This window comes from Cyprinodon tularosa, unplaced genomic scaffold (assembly GCF_016077235.1).
Source record: "Cyprinodon tularosa strain WSP-4 unplaced genomic scaffold, ASM1607723v1 ctg338, whole genome shotgun sequence".
NCBI lineage: Eukaryota > Metazoa > Chordata > Actinopteri > Cyprinodontiformes > Cyprinodontidae > Cyprinodon > Cyprinodon tularosa.
The window spans coordinates 116,310-132,650 of NW_024039050.1; the positions used below are offsets into that span (position 1 = coordinate 116,310).

At 38.3% G+C, this 16,341-nt stretch overlaps 1 protein-coding gene across 1 annotated transcript in view; it reads left to right on the forward strand.

Annotated features, from left to right (window-relative positions):
• galnt14 (UDP-N-acetyl-alpha-D-galactosamine:polypeptide N-acetylgalactosaminyltransferase 14 (GalNAc-T14)) overlaps positions 1 to 16,341 on the forward strand; it is a 119,754-nt gene that overhangs the window by 76,075 nt on the left and 27,338 nt on the right. Inside the window, exons 9-10 of the mRNA XM_038294287.1 lie at positions 10,203 to 10,295; positions 11,054 to 11,137. Of these exons, the coding sequence (XP_038150215.1) occupies positions 10,203 to 10,295; positions 11,054 to 11,137 (177 nt within the window). The remainder of the gene's footprint in view (positions 1 to 10,202; positions 10,296 to 11,053; positions 11,138 to 16,341) is intronic.

Here is a 16,341-nt window from a genome sequence, read left to right on the forward strand (position 1 = left end):
CTATCATGGCGGATCGCAAGCAACTTTAAGGTGCATACCGCCACCTACTGTTCATGAGTGTGTAGCAACATTGTTTTACATCTATTAAATTCTATTTTTTAATTTTGCATTCTGAAGATAACTAAATAATGCTTTCCTTAATCTATAAATATCCTTTATATTTCCTTTATTTCCCAATAATCCTTTAAGACTCCATTCTTGGCCTGTCATTTCAACTACTCTTCTCAATTTCTCCCTTTCAGGTTCATATGTTTTACAGTTCATTAATATGTAAGCATTCGTTCCAAATACTACATCCGGTTAAATGAAAAAAAAAAAAAAATAAATAAATAAAAACACAATCAGGAAAATCAAACAACTCTTACAGTTTCCTAACCATTTGATGGACAGAAGATATTACTATAAAATATCTTGAATTATCTCAAATAAACTTCAGTAAAACAGTTATTAGATCATTGCCTCATCCATCTCTTTTACCTGCTATTGACATGGATTTAAATTTGATGTTTTAAAAGAAAACTAAGGAGGATATTTCAGGTTCCAGTATGGTTCAACAATATATAGATAAAAAATATTATGGATATGTTAAATTTTTTATGGATGCTTCAAAAATATTCCAATATTAGGAATGGTGTTTTGTTTTAGTTTCAGAATTTATTTTTAAATCGGGTAAAAGAATCAGTGATGGAATTCAGCCTACAAAGGAGAAATGTTTTGGATCATATTGGCCTTACAATGGATTGAAGAAATCGTTCCATTAAGAAATTTAGTTTGCTCTGATTTTAGATCAGCGACCGTTATATTAATTTAAACGCAATTATTCAGACAGCAGACCTGATCTGAAATTTAACAATTATTATTTAGAAGACCTTTTACAGATGGACTCTAAATAAGAGGGTTATTCTTTATTATATATATTAAAAAGAATAATTTGATAAACAGGATTTTTCAGTTGGTGGCGGTAATTGTTGTTTGCCAACCTCCATAAAAAACAACAAAAAGAAGAAACACCCGCCACAAAAGCTAAGAGTAAGGCCAATATGATCCAAAACATTATCTATATACTGTTGAACCGTACTTGAACCTGAAATATCCTCCTTATTTTTCTTTTAAAACAGCAAATTTAAATCCATGTCAATAGCAGGTAAAAGAGATGGATGAGGCAATGATCTAATAACTGTTTTACTGAAGTTTATTTGAGATAATTCAAGATATTTTATAGTACTATCTTAGGAATGTTGACAAAATAACTGTAAGAGTTTTTGATTTTCCTGATTGTGTTTTTATTTATTTATTTATTTTTTTTCATCTAACCGGATGTAGTATTTGGAACGAATGCTTACATATTAATGAACTGTAAAACATATGAACCTGAAAGGGAAAAATTGAGAAGAGTAGTTGAAATGACAGGCCAAGAATGGAGTCTTAAAGGATTATTGGGAAATAAAGGAAATATAAAGGATATTTATAGATTAAGGAAAGCATTATTTAGTTATCTTCAGAATGCAAAATTAAAAAATAGAATTTAATAGATGTAAAACAATGTTGCTACACACTCATGAACAGTAGGTGGCGGTATGCACCTTAAAGTTGCTTGCGATCCGCCATGATAGAAAAGAAGAAGAAGAAGGAAGGAATGCTTCATTGGATGAAAAGAAGCTGGGTGTGATTGGCTGATGGTATGGTTCATTTACATACATTGCTGAAGTTGCGAGCGCAGAGAGTCGAGCGAGCGGAGAAACAGCCGAGCGCACAGCTGGTGTTGAGCGCGGAGAGAGAGCAGGTCGAGCGAGCGCGAGCAGAGACGGATTCGAGCACGCGCAGAGATGAAACTGAGCGCGAGAACAGTGTGTTGAGAGGGTTTTTCAGAGTTGAGCGCGCGCCAGACCGGTTTTGCGCGCGCGCGTGTTGTCTCACTGCGCGCTCGGATTGGTTCCTGCGCGCTCAAACCGATGGCACAAATATCTCTCCATAGTAGTGGAGTTTGGAAATGCAATCCACTTCTTAAATCTATCTTTGCGCTCCTCTAATTTATCCTGCAATTTATCCTGGGCTGCAGATTTAGCCTTTCCTGGAAATCAGTGGCGGCCGGCCCATAGGGGGCGCTGGGGCACCGCCCTCCCTGATAAGAAGAGAGAAACGTAAAATATATTTTTAGAAATTAACTCATAAATGTCAGTTTTACTCTCTAGACTGTGTACCTATAAGCAAAACAAATTATATAAATTACATTTCCCTATCTACTGTCATTCATTTGTGGATTTCCACAGACAGACTCCTACCGTCTCTGTTCTGGGGGCGCTGATCAGACTGACCCACATTTGCAGAGAATCTGCCAATCATGTACTATTGCTAGGTGAATTTAATAATTTAATGGCCAATCAGCGTCTCAAAACTTTATGGTCTTGGGGCTCTGAAAATACTGCCCTTTAACAGGCTTCTGCACCCAATGCGCAGGTGCAGACAATTAGAGTGACGATGGCGAACGTAACGAGCGAGATGCAGCTTCCACCAAATTCGGTGAGATCCTTATTTATCTACCCGTTTGCCAGAAGAACATCCCTGTTGTAGGATATGAAAATTTCATGTCATGGTTATTGTGACTGTGACGAATCCACCTCGTCGCTTAAAACAACCTCTCTAACTTTGCGCGCCACACACACATTCCTGTTATACTGTGTTTGTGAGGACCAATACACTCGCGCTGAGACCAGTAGCTCCATTAACTTAAAACACACAAGCTGTTCCTGGTTACCTGCTGGCGTATTGAGGGTGAACACTTAATATTTCAGTGGGGTTAGCCGTGTGTGTGTGTGTGTGTGTGTGTGTGTGTGTGTGTGTGTGTGTGTGTGTGTGTGTGTGTGTGTGTGTGTATGTGTGTATGCTACGGGGACTTGTCATCTTCAGTCTGGCTGCGTCTTTGCTGGGTTCAAACCCAGTTTGGTGTAATTGAATAAGTCAATGAATCTGTGTAAAAGAATTAAGTTGTAAAAAAAAAATTATTTGTTTTTGTACATCAATTGTTTGTGGAGGTAATATATGGACAAAACTGATTAATGAGAACAAATCAGAAATAAGAGAGCCTGAGGGGAGGGGCTTAAACTATTTAATGAGGGCTGTGGGAAGAAGAGCGGCCATTTCTGTTTTCTATTTCTTTGTTACATTGCTGATAACTGGAGGGAGGCTGAGGCTGTTTTAAGTTTTTGAGCACAATAAATCACCAACACCAGTAACCCCAATGAGCCTGGATTCTTGGAGGCCAAAGAACCCCGTCACAGTGACCAAAATCATCACTGTTACTGTTATTATATTGTAAATTAAATCATTACTGTTAAATTGTATTTCATTTCCAATTGTTTATTTGAATTCTTATTCTGGATTAGTTGGAGACATACACTAGGCTATATCAGCCCCACCAAAAATATTTTTCACCAGCCGCCACTGCTGGAAATGCATTTTCAAATTTTTCTTTTTTGACAACCTCTCATTACAAAGCAAAAATGCAGGCAATCGTTCAGCATTGATAATGAAAGCAAATGAGTCGGCCTATTTGAATCTTCTTTTCTCATCAGCAATCTTCCTTTTTTTCCCTTTGGGATTCATATTCCGAAACACACCTGCAGCTTTGTTTGCCTGGCTGATCTCTATGGCTTTGACACAAATTATTGTTTAAATTTATTTATAATACAAATGTTTAAAGCATTGGAAAACATACATTTTTGTTTGCAACCTGCACACCATATTAAAACAAACAAAAAATAAAAATAAAAACGATTTTCATAAATTTTTGAAAAAGCTCCAGGGAGCCACAAGGGGGAGGCTAAAGAGCCGCAGGTTGCCGACCCCTGGTCTAGAGACTATTAATAACAGGAGGTGAAATGCAGCTCCAGACGAGCAGAGCGTGTAGTGACGTCATCAGTACGCTTCTGTTCCAATTGACCCATATTTATGTTGCATGTTCCTGTTTTCCCTGAGTCCATACTTTCCTGTGTTCTTCTCAAGAACTCACGTTCGAGTAAATTGAGAAACAGCAATAATTTCACAGCATTTAGCTGAACTTTCTGGCTCCAATATTGTCTTGCTTTCATGGAATGTTGATTTCAAAAGTAAAATACCCCACAGTGATAAATGAATAGAGTATTGTTCATCTTCTTTTGTATTTTTTCTTCATTCCTAACTTTTTTGTTTCTCTGTAAACTCACACCGTCCTTTCCCTTGATTTTTCTCCCCCCCTCCTGCTGCACTCACAGCCTCCCCGCTGTCTTTAATTGCCGGCTGACTTGATGCACTCGGAGCAAACGGACTTTCAGAGTTTTCCGCTGTGAGCTGTGTGACGCAGCCACCGTTCTCTGCTAACATCATTGTTGAGGTGGATTTACAGCTGCCCGGGAGCCTTTGAGCTGCCAGTACAATATTATCCCATTAGCATAAGCTGTATTCTTTCTCTCTGCGCCTTTCAACCCGTTTACACTGAGAGATGTTTACAGGCAGGCCAGTAATCCATTAACAGGAGTAATGTGTTCAGAACACATGTGAATTGATCTTGTATTAGCAGATCAATCAAGGCTGTAAGAGGATTACATGTTGCCTTCAAATAACAGAATTAAAGTTAATATTTCTCCACAGTTTGTCCCTCATGCTAAGGATTAAAACATGAAAAAAAAAAGAAAACTTAATCATTTAATGCAATTCCTTTTTTATGTAAATCACTTTTGGTGCAAATTGATGCCTCCTGGTCAGCAGTGAAGATGACAAACTAGGAGATGTTAGGAAGAGCAACAGCTTAATTGCGACACTCCATCACTGCATTACTCGTGGGATCCACTTAATGCTGCAGACCAATGATTTATCCAACAGATTATTCCTTTAGCTGTTCAGTCAGTCATTAACCTCGGTCTGTAAGCAAAACATTTAAGCTACAAGGTGTGGGAGTTCGGTTCACTCCGTGGTTTAATTGGCAGAGCGAGGCCCTAAAGATACCAGGATAGAAGGTTCAGCTCCCAGAACGAGCTCTCTGGCTGCCAAACAGCACTTCAGAGCAAAGCTTCCACCAAACCACCCATTAAAACTTATTGTTTTGTGTCAACTGCCTTTTTCACAGCAACACTGAGGCTTTTCTTTTTCTCTCCACTCTTTAGTTGTTCATTTTGTTCCCCGATGGTCGTTACCGAGGCAACATCTGTTCTGCGAAGAGGATGATGACTTTAGCTCGTATCACGGCGACCCCGTGTTTGTGATCGACAGCGCTCTGCGAAACAAAGCTGCCGTCGTCTGCTGGTGTGTTGCTCCGCCGGTTAATTAGCAGGAAGCTTCTGTGTCGGCAGACAGCGTTATGAATCTACGCTCAACCAAAATTACCACTTGATAACTCGATTACAAAGATTATGCCGTTTCCGTTGTGAACTTGTTTCATATGGATGCGTGTGCACGACCGGAGACTCTAATTTAAAGCTCTTGTGCTGCAACACTTATTTATGTTTTAACGCCCACAAGCATTACGTGTCCCCTCTCTGTTCCTCGTTCATTAAACTGCCTCGGCAGGCGCCTGTAATGCTCATAATGGAGGGTTTCTGTCAATTCAATGAGATCGCTCACAGCTCGCAGAAACTCTGCTAATAGCTAATTACAATAGAGACACACTGAGAGGGTAGGGAGAATGAGACAAAAGGGGTAAATGGGATGAGAGGCAGAGAAAATGGGCTTTACCATTGCAGTTGTGTGGGTGAATAAAGTGCACTGAGTTGAATAGAAATGAGCTGATGGGATTCGGACATAAAGTTTTGATCAAAAGATGATTTTAGACCTGAAAATATTGTTTTGAGCTTGAAAAAAAGATGCAGCATGCTTATATTTACGCAGAAACATGATCAGATCGATAATCAGCATCAGCAAAAATGAAAAAGTTAGCTTAGACTTGTGTTTGGTGATCAATCATTCAGATCTTATCGAAGGTGGGCTGAGTTTCCTTCGCTGGAGCAGCAGGTTAGCTGACTGAGCCTCATGAGGTCTGTTTTTAATGGTTTTCTCTTTCCTTCCTCCTGCAGCCGTCGTTCACATCAGCAGGATCAGAATCGGCATCAAAGTACACAATAAAAGAGATTAAAAACTTACTCAACTCTCCTTCTGCAATTAAAATTAAACTCAGGTTTGGGCCAAGTCCAGACAAAGCTAGTGTTTTAGTCTATACGACAAGTTTCTTGGTTGGTTAGGGGTCCTACCATGATTATCTTTAAACTGGCTTCATTTGAAACTAGCTTCCAGAGGGGATAAGTTTGAAGCATATTTTTGAATTGGAGCCAAAGCAGCCGTCAAACAATCAGCAAATTTCTATGTTGTGATTCTGTTTTAGAATGTACCTCTAGGAGGTAGAGTAAATAGCCCGATCCAGCGGGGGAGAATTCAGCCCAGACAGAAGTTTATCCTTAATCCAAATAATTTCTCCTAAATAATTTCTCATCTCTTGCCAAATAGTTAAATTATCCTGAACTATTTTATATAATTGTGCTGCTATATGTTTAAGCTGCTGGAGGACATAGGGACCACTTTTTTTATTTTTTATTTTTTTTATTTTATTACATTTTCCAGATGGATATACAAAAATTAACATAAAAGATCAAATCCCCACCCTTCCCTTACCCTCATAGAACACTTGCACAGATAAGACAACATGATGAAAACACAATGAATTGATCCAAAGCATTCCACAAGCATGAAAAAAAGGATAGTTATACAGGGTATTAAGCAGTGACGAGTCAGTCGTAATCACTTTTTCATTGAAGGAATTTTAGTACATGGTCCCATATTTTCTCAAACACATCGACCTTATCTTCGTTATAGTGTCTCTTTCCAGATGCAGAGTATTTGCTAGTTCTCCCAACCACAAATCAAATGTGGGCACAGAGTACTTTTTCCAAAATCTCAAAATCAATCTTTTTGCAATCACCGTACCAAACAAGACAGCCATTTTCTCACTTTTAGTGGCTGGTTGCAAATTTTTTTTTTTTGTCTTTTTTTTAATTGAAAACTTCAAAATTTACAGACAAACATGGCCGCATAGAGTTTGTTTCTTCAAGTCAGGTTACATAGAAAATATAGCCAAGGGGTAACATCTCTTCACACAAATTGAAATATATCTATAACATAGACTTGCTATAGAGGGCTGTTAACATAAACATCAAAGACATAAAACCAAATAAATAAACAAAATAGAAATTTATAAGATAATTTTAAAATAAAAACAATAATATTAATAAAAGAAAATAAGAAAGTATAACATGAGGGGGAAATCCAGTCTTTGTTTTAGCTGTTTACTTCTGTAGGGAAGCGTTTTAGGGTATCATATACAGTATGTTTTGTGCTTTAGGACCTTTCAAAATCTTTAATGATTTTATATATAGCTTAAACTCGTAAAAAAAAAAAAAACAAGTTTGGGAGATGATTTGACAGGCTGGTTGCAAAGTACTGGAGACCCCGATGATGGCAATAAGAGGTTCTGGATCCCATCTTTTTCCAAAAGCTGCTGAAAAAAATTACAAATTTTCTTCCAGAATGAGTGAAGCTGAACACATGACCAGAAGGAGTGCGTCAGGTTACCAATAGCAACCCGACAACGATTACAAATTGGAGACGCACTAGGAAAGAAAGTGCTCAGTTTCTCCCTCAAATAATGGAGCCTATGTATAGTTTTGAACTGTATGAGATTGTGTCTGACATTGACCCAAGCGTTTGGCTTGTTTTTTCAGTGTTGTTCTGGGTTTTTTTTCTGTCCCGAACTGTATGTGCTCTCTTTCATTTTCTGACATGAGAATTGGCTTGGAGCTTGTCTGTCTGGCTTTGTCTTTTCTGGACGGGGCCACCTGGACGGGTCCATTTGGACGGGGCCACCTGGACGGGGCCAGCTAGTCAACAGTTACCTTTTGTATGTCTGCTCCTGTCTCCTTGAACCCAACTCGGCCTTGGCAGATGGCCACCCACCCAGCCTGGTTCTGCTGGAGGTTTCTTCCTGTTAAACGGGGGTTTTCCTCTTTACTCTAGCTGTATGGGTGTTTGGTGTGAGGGATTGCTGGAGAGTCGACAACAAAATGCAAACGAATATCGTCACCCCAATCTCCCCCAAAGAGAGCACGTCTAGCAAGTCAAAGACAGAAACTTTTAACTAGTCTGACTGTATTTTCTATGTGAAGAGCCTTGCAATGACATGTGTTGACAATTGGTCCCTTAAAAATGAACTGAACTGAATTTAAATCAGAATCAGTATTTTAAAAGCTGTTTAATTTTCATCGTTTGTTCACACCCAGCATTTTTTTCGACAGTAGGCTGGCAGGAGAGAGGGGGAGAGACATACGGCAAAGGATCACAGTCGACCGCGTCGAGGACTAAGGCCTCTGTACATGGGTCGTGCGCGATAACCACTGCTCCACCTGCGTCATCCATTCCTTATTATGTTTATGGTATTAATTTTTGGCTTCAGGCTGTTTCATCTTCCTACTTCTTCTGCATAAAACGTATCTGTCATCATAACAAAGTCAGGAAAAAGTTTATTAAAACGGTCATAAGAGGGATTAGCATTATGCTTTAAAATGTCGTTTTTCTATTTACTAAACATATTGACATAACAAAAGATCTTAATTTTTATTTATGCTCTGAAAAAGAAACAACCAAAATAATAAACAGGTTTTACCAAATAAAAACAAAGATATGTTTTCTACCAGAGGGGAAAAAGGTGATGGTATATTTGTCCTTTTAGGCTAAATCATCTCAGTTGGAAGGTTCTTGAAACCATCTGCCAGGTTCTGACACCGGTCTGAGGAAGGGTTGGTTGGTTTGCTGTTCAGCCTGTTTCCAAACAATCTACAGTACCTGGATCTAATCAAGCTTTGACTAGGCCAAGTCAAGATGGATTTAATTATATATTTGAGTTATTGACATGGTGCACATTCCAATTCTCCTTCAGTCTATTTTCTTTTTCAGATGTTTGAGCATTTTGTTTCAGCACCCCCTGAATATCATAGTGGACTCTATTATAGTTATCGGGTCAGTTACTACTCTAGCAAATGAACCCCAAACCATGAAGGCACCACCTCCATGCCTTACATTTCATATAATGGTATTTTCCTGTGATGTTCTCTTTGGTTCATTTCAAACACGTCCTCTTTACCGTGTCCAAATAATTATAGTAGCCATTTAAGATTTCCCCACTTTCCTTGATGAGCCGTTGGCTGGTCCTTGGCTGATCCGTTTTAAACATCAATATTTGTATGAAAATATTTTTCCTTTCATGATTTGTTAACATTAAGGTCTAAAGAAAAGTGTCATCTCCTGGTCAGACCCTCTAGTTCAGTGAAAGGGTGGATTCGGAGTTAGAAAATATGCAGTAGGGGGTCACTCCAGTGGCTGGCAGTTGGAGGGGATTTCGCTGGGAGTTGGAGGGAAGTGGGCTGTCATTTGGCTGGAGATTGATTGGGATGGACCATTTTGAATGGCTGCTACTCTAAGTCCCAGACTGTCTGTTGGGTTTATTCAATGATGATTATAAAATTAATGTGTGCTTATGAAACATTTGTGCAAGGGGATGCTCCACTACTGTCTCATGATCCAGTCAGGAGACCATCCTGCCTTGTCATTCTGATGGAGCATTCTGTCTTCATGAACTGATCAATTGTTCTGTCAGAACAATACTCTGTTTGTAACCATGCGTCATGTTCTGTTAATAAACGCTCTGCAGGCCAGTGGGAGACAGTTTGTTTGAGTCTGGGGTTCAACTGTCTCTCCTTCCTGCAGGAATAGTATCAATAAGTCTGTATTTCAGTTCTTCTTAAGAAAAAACCTATCAAAGAACCCGACACTGTCTCTAAAGCCTCTCTGGCAAACAGAAGAAGTATATCTTTCCGTAAAAGTTCAAAAAAATCCACTGGACTTGGTTTCCAACATTTTGAAGACGTTTCGCCACCTCTCCAGGAAGGTGGCGAAACGTCTTCAAATCTTGGAAACCAAGTCCAGTGGATTTTTTTTTTACTTTTACTGAATGACTATGACCTGGATGACTGAGAATCTTCATCAGCAGAAGAAGTATAAGTTTTATCTTTCCATGCTTCCTTTAAAAGGTTCAGCTTAAGTGGCCTCCATCTTATTGTTATCCTTACTGGAAACCATTGTAACTATTTCTCTGTAAAAGCGTTATTTTTGTGTGTTGGTGGAAACAGGAACACGCGCCGTACAGCTGAGGTGTGGATGGACGACTTCAGCCTGTTTTACTACTCCGCCCGGCCGGCTGCTCGAGGGAAATCCTACGGAGAGTAAGAATAAACAAAACTGATGCACTCATCATAAATATACCCTCTCTAATTGTCCTGCTTCCTCATCACTCCGTTATATTGTTATGGCTTCTGCAGAGCGACTCGCAGGATTGCAAATGATTTTGCTTAATCAACATAAAAAGAGGTTTATTGCTCCCTACTAGAACCAAAGAGATTGTTACAGTTTGAAATGTTATCGGCAGGGTTTGGGTCATTACAAAGCGGAAAATATCCAGTCATTTAGAAATATTCTCATTAAGTGGCTCTTTTGGGGATTCAAACTTTGGATTGATGCAGTCATCAAGCTAAAAGAGCTTTTCTCTCAGTTGTAAAAGAGTATTCTCTTGTGTGGTTAACCAAAGAGGCTGATTAATCCCTGCTCTAAAGCCTGAATGTTCATTTTATATTTTTTTAGCCTAAACTGAATGTTTCTCCACACCCCCGTGGTTTAATCTCACACGGATTGTAAGAATAAACATTCACAGTCACTGTTGGAGCAGCCAGAGGATCTCAGTGAAATGTCAGTTTATCTGTCAGGAACATGTGAACACTGACATTTTCACATCATACGCCGTCATTATTTGCCCGACTCTGCAGTAGTATTTCATTATCTATCATAATCTTGCCCATTATTATGAGTTATTTCGCGTCTACCTTCCTGAGTGTTGGTGAAGGTGTGTCTGGCTTTCTGATGTGCTGTTTATCTGCCAGGCTGACTGTCTGCTTGTCTGGATTTTTCCTTTTTTTTTGTCTCACAGCATTCAAGGCAGAGTGGAACTTCGGAAAAAGCTCAAGTGCAAATCCTTCAAGTGGTACCTGGACAATGTGTACCCGGAGCTCAGGTAAGAGCGCATGTTTGTGTGTGTGTGTGTTGGAGCAGCTGTCTTTAAGCTCATCTGTGCAGGAAAAGCTGATCTACTGCTGAGCGTGCAAACTTCTGGATCATTGTTTGAAAAAAAAAAGATTCATTTTGATCTTTTATGCTTTGTGCGCCATTGTAGAGTTTTGCTGACTCGGTTAGCTAAATGCTGACTCATCGTATGAAAAGATGCAACACGCTACAAAGGTTAGAGTCTGACATTCAGGTTTTATTGAGGTGGCAGATGTGAAGCAGAGTCAGATGGTGAGGAGTATGATTAAAGCAGGAAGTCAAAAACAGCTCAACCAGTTTAGGATATGGAAGGCGGTAAAAAAAGATTTATTTTATATTTTATATATTTGGAGACATCAAAAAAGTTTTGAAATTGTTTAGTATGTTTTAAGATTGACCATGTTTCAGAACAAATTTGTTAAAGGATGTCAGGCAAACTGATTCCCATCTGCTAGCAGCCTTATCCCATAGTCCTAGTTCTCCTAATATCATGTTTCCAACTGGAGAATCAAAACAAATGAAATATCTCAGCATGTGTAAAGATGTGTTTGAACGTTTACACACGCTAGTAATTCAATTAATACCAAACTAAAAAAGAAATGATAAATACAAAATGACAAAATTATGATTTGGTAAAATTAAATATTGATTTTCTATTTTTGTTTATAACAATAACTCTAAAAATAAACTGTCCCAGACAAAAAAAAATGCCTTGCTCATGAACAGTGAACCAACATGCCTGTCAGCAAGTGTAGAAGTTTGACTGAACATTGCAGAAAACAGCTGATTTCAGTTATTATTGCCTTAAAGTGTTGCTCAACATAATTTTAGTTCAACAGCTCAATCAGGCTGGTTAACTTGTTTTATTTATTATTATATATGCATACATATGTCTGTCTGTCTGTCTGTCTGTCTGTCTGTCTGTCTGTCTGTCTGTCTGTCTGTCCGTCCGTCCGTCCGTCCGTCCGTCCGTCCGTCCGTCCATCCATCCATCCTTTCGTAGAACAATGCAAATAGTATAGGCAGGTATCTGACTGATACCTGCTTATTTCAGCAATATGAATGAACCACAATGAATATTTTAGTTTATTGAGAATAGCTGTAGTTTAACACGCTACTGCAGATGCATTTGCTAATTAATTTGAATTACATACTAAAGATATTTTTTCTTACAGTAGAAATTGCTTTTTGATAAGAGTAACCTTACTTGTTTAACTAAATTTTCCTTATAATTTAGCTCTTTTTTGTATTTTGCATCATTTATAGTTTTTCTATATTTTCCATTGTTTTATTGTTTTTTGTCTCAGCTCATTATTATTTATACAATGATTTAAGTCCACCTAAATTTGCTCATTCCCTTTATTTTTTTTCAACTCTTCACCATAATATGTGTTAAAATATAAAGTTATATGCAATCAAAAAATTTGCAAAATTTATCTAAATGTATTCATTTAAAAATTACCATCACATACACAGATTACCGTATATATTGTTTAAATACTTTATGTTGCAGTGTAAATGTTTCAAGTACAGTACATTTTCTGTAATATTAGAATTTTTATTGAAGCCTCTTACGTCTAAAAAACCCTTACTTTGCCGTTCCAATTAATTCTCTCAAAGTAAACACTTTTGAAACTTAGATTAATTTCTAATCTTGACATGAAGGTCAGTACCAGTCTTCCTCCATCCCTCATTAAGATAAATGACCAGTCGCAGGACAAGTGACAGCAGCTTTATTATAGATGGAACATTTTAATCAGAAAAAATACACGATAGAAAACATTTTTATATAAAACAACCTGAAAGAGCTCATGTCTGTCAGAAATATGTATAAAGGTAGATTCTGTTATTCGGCATATGCAGGTTTAAAAAAAGATAAAATTGAAGGAGGCTTTAAATCTCCTGCCGTCACGTACGCCGTCAATTTGAGTTCCTGAACACCTCATTCACTGCCTTTGTAAGTCAAATCTGTCTCTCAGTCCTGATTGGCAAGGCTCCCAAGGGGCCCGGCCCCTCACATTCACCACCCTGTCTCCAAACAGCAGACACTCACACACTTTAAGGCACATAGACTCTCATTTAAAGAACCATAACAGCTATTCTACAAACAAACTGTAAAAAAAAATATCCTAAACATTGTTTTTTTCACACACGCTTCAACAAACCCTCCTTAAAAACAGCCATTTATTCACTGGAGGCTGGTGTTAATCCCCCAGAATGAAATTAACAGGCTTCCTCTCTGGGGACAACTGACGTGACCCTTAAAATGCAGAATAACCTTTAACGGGTTATTAAAAGAGAAAGATAGCAGATTGAATTAATTCAAGGAGGCTTAAACTCCAGTTTATGGTATGGCTGGAAATTTAACAAGAACGGCTGAAAAAGTTTATTAATGAGGAAAAACTTTCTGGACTGATCATCATTTTATGGCTATTTCAGGGTGATTGCTTATAGTCCTTATTCAGGACAAAAAAACATGGAGAAATTTGGGCTTTTTGCCCAAAATATCTTGACAACAGAAATCAAGTGTTGTTAGCCCATTTTTACAGCCGACATAAGAAGAAGTGTTTCTGTAATGATGAGATGCTCATGAGATTAAGATCCCGGCATGAACCAAAGAACATTTTCAGTTAGATGGCAGAGATATGGATAAGAGATCTGTGATGATGAGGAAATCGAGGCCCAACGTCAAATTAAATCCAGATGCTCTAACTTTAACCTTGTTATGTCCTGGAAGAGTTCTAAATATAGAGTTCTCAGTCTAAGACGAACTAAGGTAACTAGAAATGAGTTATCGGAATGGTTTGGGGTTATTTGCTCTGTTAGCATAGATTAAACGTGTTGGAAGAATCACATTGCCGTATCCAAATAGGAACATCCCTGTTCAGGAAGCTGGAATTGATCCAATTCTTTGAAAAGCATCATTAGAGGTTGCCTCTGATGATGCTTTTAAAGATTTGGATCTCTGATCAACAACTTTTGTTTGAGTTTTGTTTTTTTTACTGTCTTAATCTGGGCACACCCTTTTCGGGACAATTTTCCACTCCTGCGAGAATTTTTCAATAAGGCCTACTTTCCGGCTAATCATGCATCGTGTAGGTTGCAGGGGGTAATTAGGGGCGATCAGCGACTCACGACCACCTCCCAATAAGGGTGTGCAAAATAATCGTCATGACGATGCATCGCGATTGCATCAATTCTTGAAGGCAAGAATCGATTATAAAAAAAAAAAAATGAACAAATAAAATACATAAATGGTTGGCGCACATCAGCCAAACCAAGTGGAATACAACTTCCAGTCCAGCAGATGTCGCTGCGGATGTGTTGACGCCTGCTGCTTTGTGTCACAAGCATGTCCGGCCGCGGGATACTGTGACGAGTCATATGAAATAAAACATGGAGGACACAATGAAAATTCGCAGCTCCATCACATTTCAAGTCAGATGCTTGAATGCATTTAGGCTTTATAAACAAAGAAGGTAAAAACGAAATTGATATGACGCACGTTATTTGCAAAAGGGGAAATATACTTTTGAATGTTTTCGTTTCATTGGTTTAAAGGACCACTGAGGCCATGTAAACGGCACTGATTATCCTTATTTTGTTATTTTAAGTTTTATGAATCCTAAGATCTTTTTGTCAGTGTGTCCACGCCAGTAATAGTAATATTTCTGTCCAGTATTTGTTTCCATGGCAACACCTCCAAAAGTCATTTCAATAAATACAGCTATGTATGAATTCAGTTGCTTTCAGTTATGTATCAATTGAAGACAATATCCAGATCACACCCAGCCAGTCAGCCACTGGTAATGGCTGTATCTTTTTCTTACAGTGTTCAGTGAAAATATCGCAATGCATCGCGATATTTCAAGTATCGTGATGCATCGTGATAGAATTACATCGTGGCATGTGAATCGTGATTTGAATCAAATCATGACCTCTTTGCCAATACCCGCCCCTACCTCCCAATCAGGAATGGTGAGGTTGGGAGAAAATCAAACGTGTTTGAAATTCAGTTGGCCATCGTGAGCGAATCGCTCAATGCACAAACAAAGATTCTTCTTCTTCCTCTCAGACGAAAACCTAGAAGCATGGCGGCGGTGCAAGTGAAATGGGTTTCTTTCTGTAAAATTGACAGACTGTAGTAGCCATAGTTGCTCAGCCATGTCTTTGTTCAAATACTCGTCGCTTTTTCATTTTAGGACTTTCAGCACAAAAATTGCATAAATAGCGGCATCTCACTGCAGAGCTGAGTCCGACGTGGTTGTTGGACTGACAGTGTGAGCATTTGGATTGCATCAGAGCGTGGTGTCGCACAGTGTGAACCTTTAAACCCTGCGATTTCGTCGTACAGTGTGAGCTGTAGCTGTGCGCAACAATTTAAAAAAAATCTTACCTTGTATGCCCGGCTTTACTGGATCTCTCTTCAACTGCTACCATGTAGCAGAAGCTACAGAAAACTCCCAACAATCCCAGAATGCAATGCTCCATCACGAATATGATCAAAGATCTTCTTTGCTTTTCTCTGCCGTTACCATGTTTATTTCCTTGTGTTGAAGGCTGGTTAAAACCTTAAAAAAAGGTATAATCTAAATATTTATTAAAAACTATTACAGTGGTTCCCAAACTTTCCTTGGTGAGTCCCTCTGTGATTAAAAAAAAAAAGTTTTTGCATCCCCGTCCAACCAATCTTCTTGAAAGTTTAAGAAATTTCAGCTGCAGTAAAACGATTTGCAATAAGATAAACTACAATGTTCTTAAAATCACAAAGCCACCACTTTTACAGCAGAATTGTTTTAAGTTTAGCTGTTTATTTTACTGTGTAAACAAATTCAACTTTGCCTTCAACCTAGTTTTTTTAATTGCTATTCAGAACAGCTCATTTATCTGGTCCATTTCTACCATGTCCGTCCTGTAATTACACTAAGCCTCCACTTTGGGAACCTCTAAACTGTCAAATGTTTGATATTTATTTATGGGTTTATCAAAACAGTACTATTACTTTTAATTAAACAAATTGTTTCCATTTTTCTTCTTCTTTGCTATGTTAGGGTTTTCTTTAAGCAATGTACAAGGATTTAATTGGATGTTTAACTTAGTTTCAAGTTCATGTCTTTATTTTATTTTGGTTTTTATGATGCATATGTTTGTTTATGTGTGCTTTATAAATGTGGA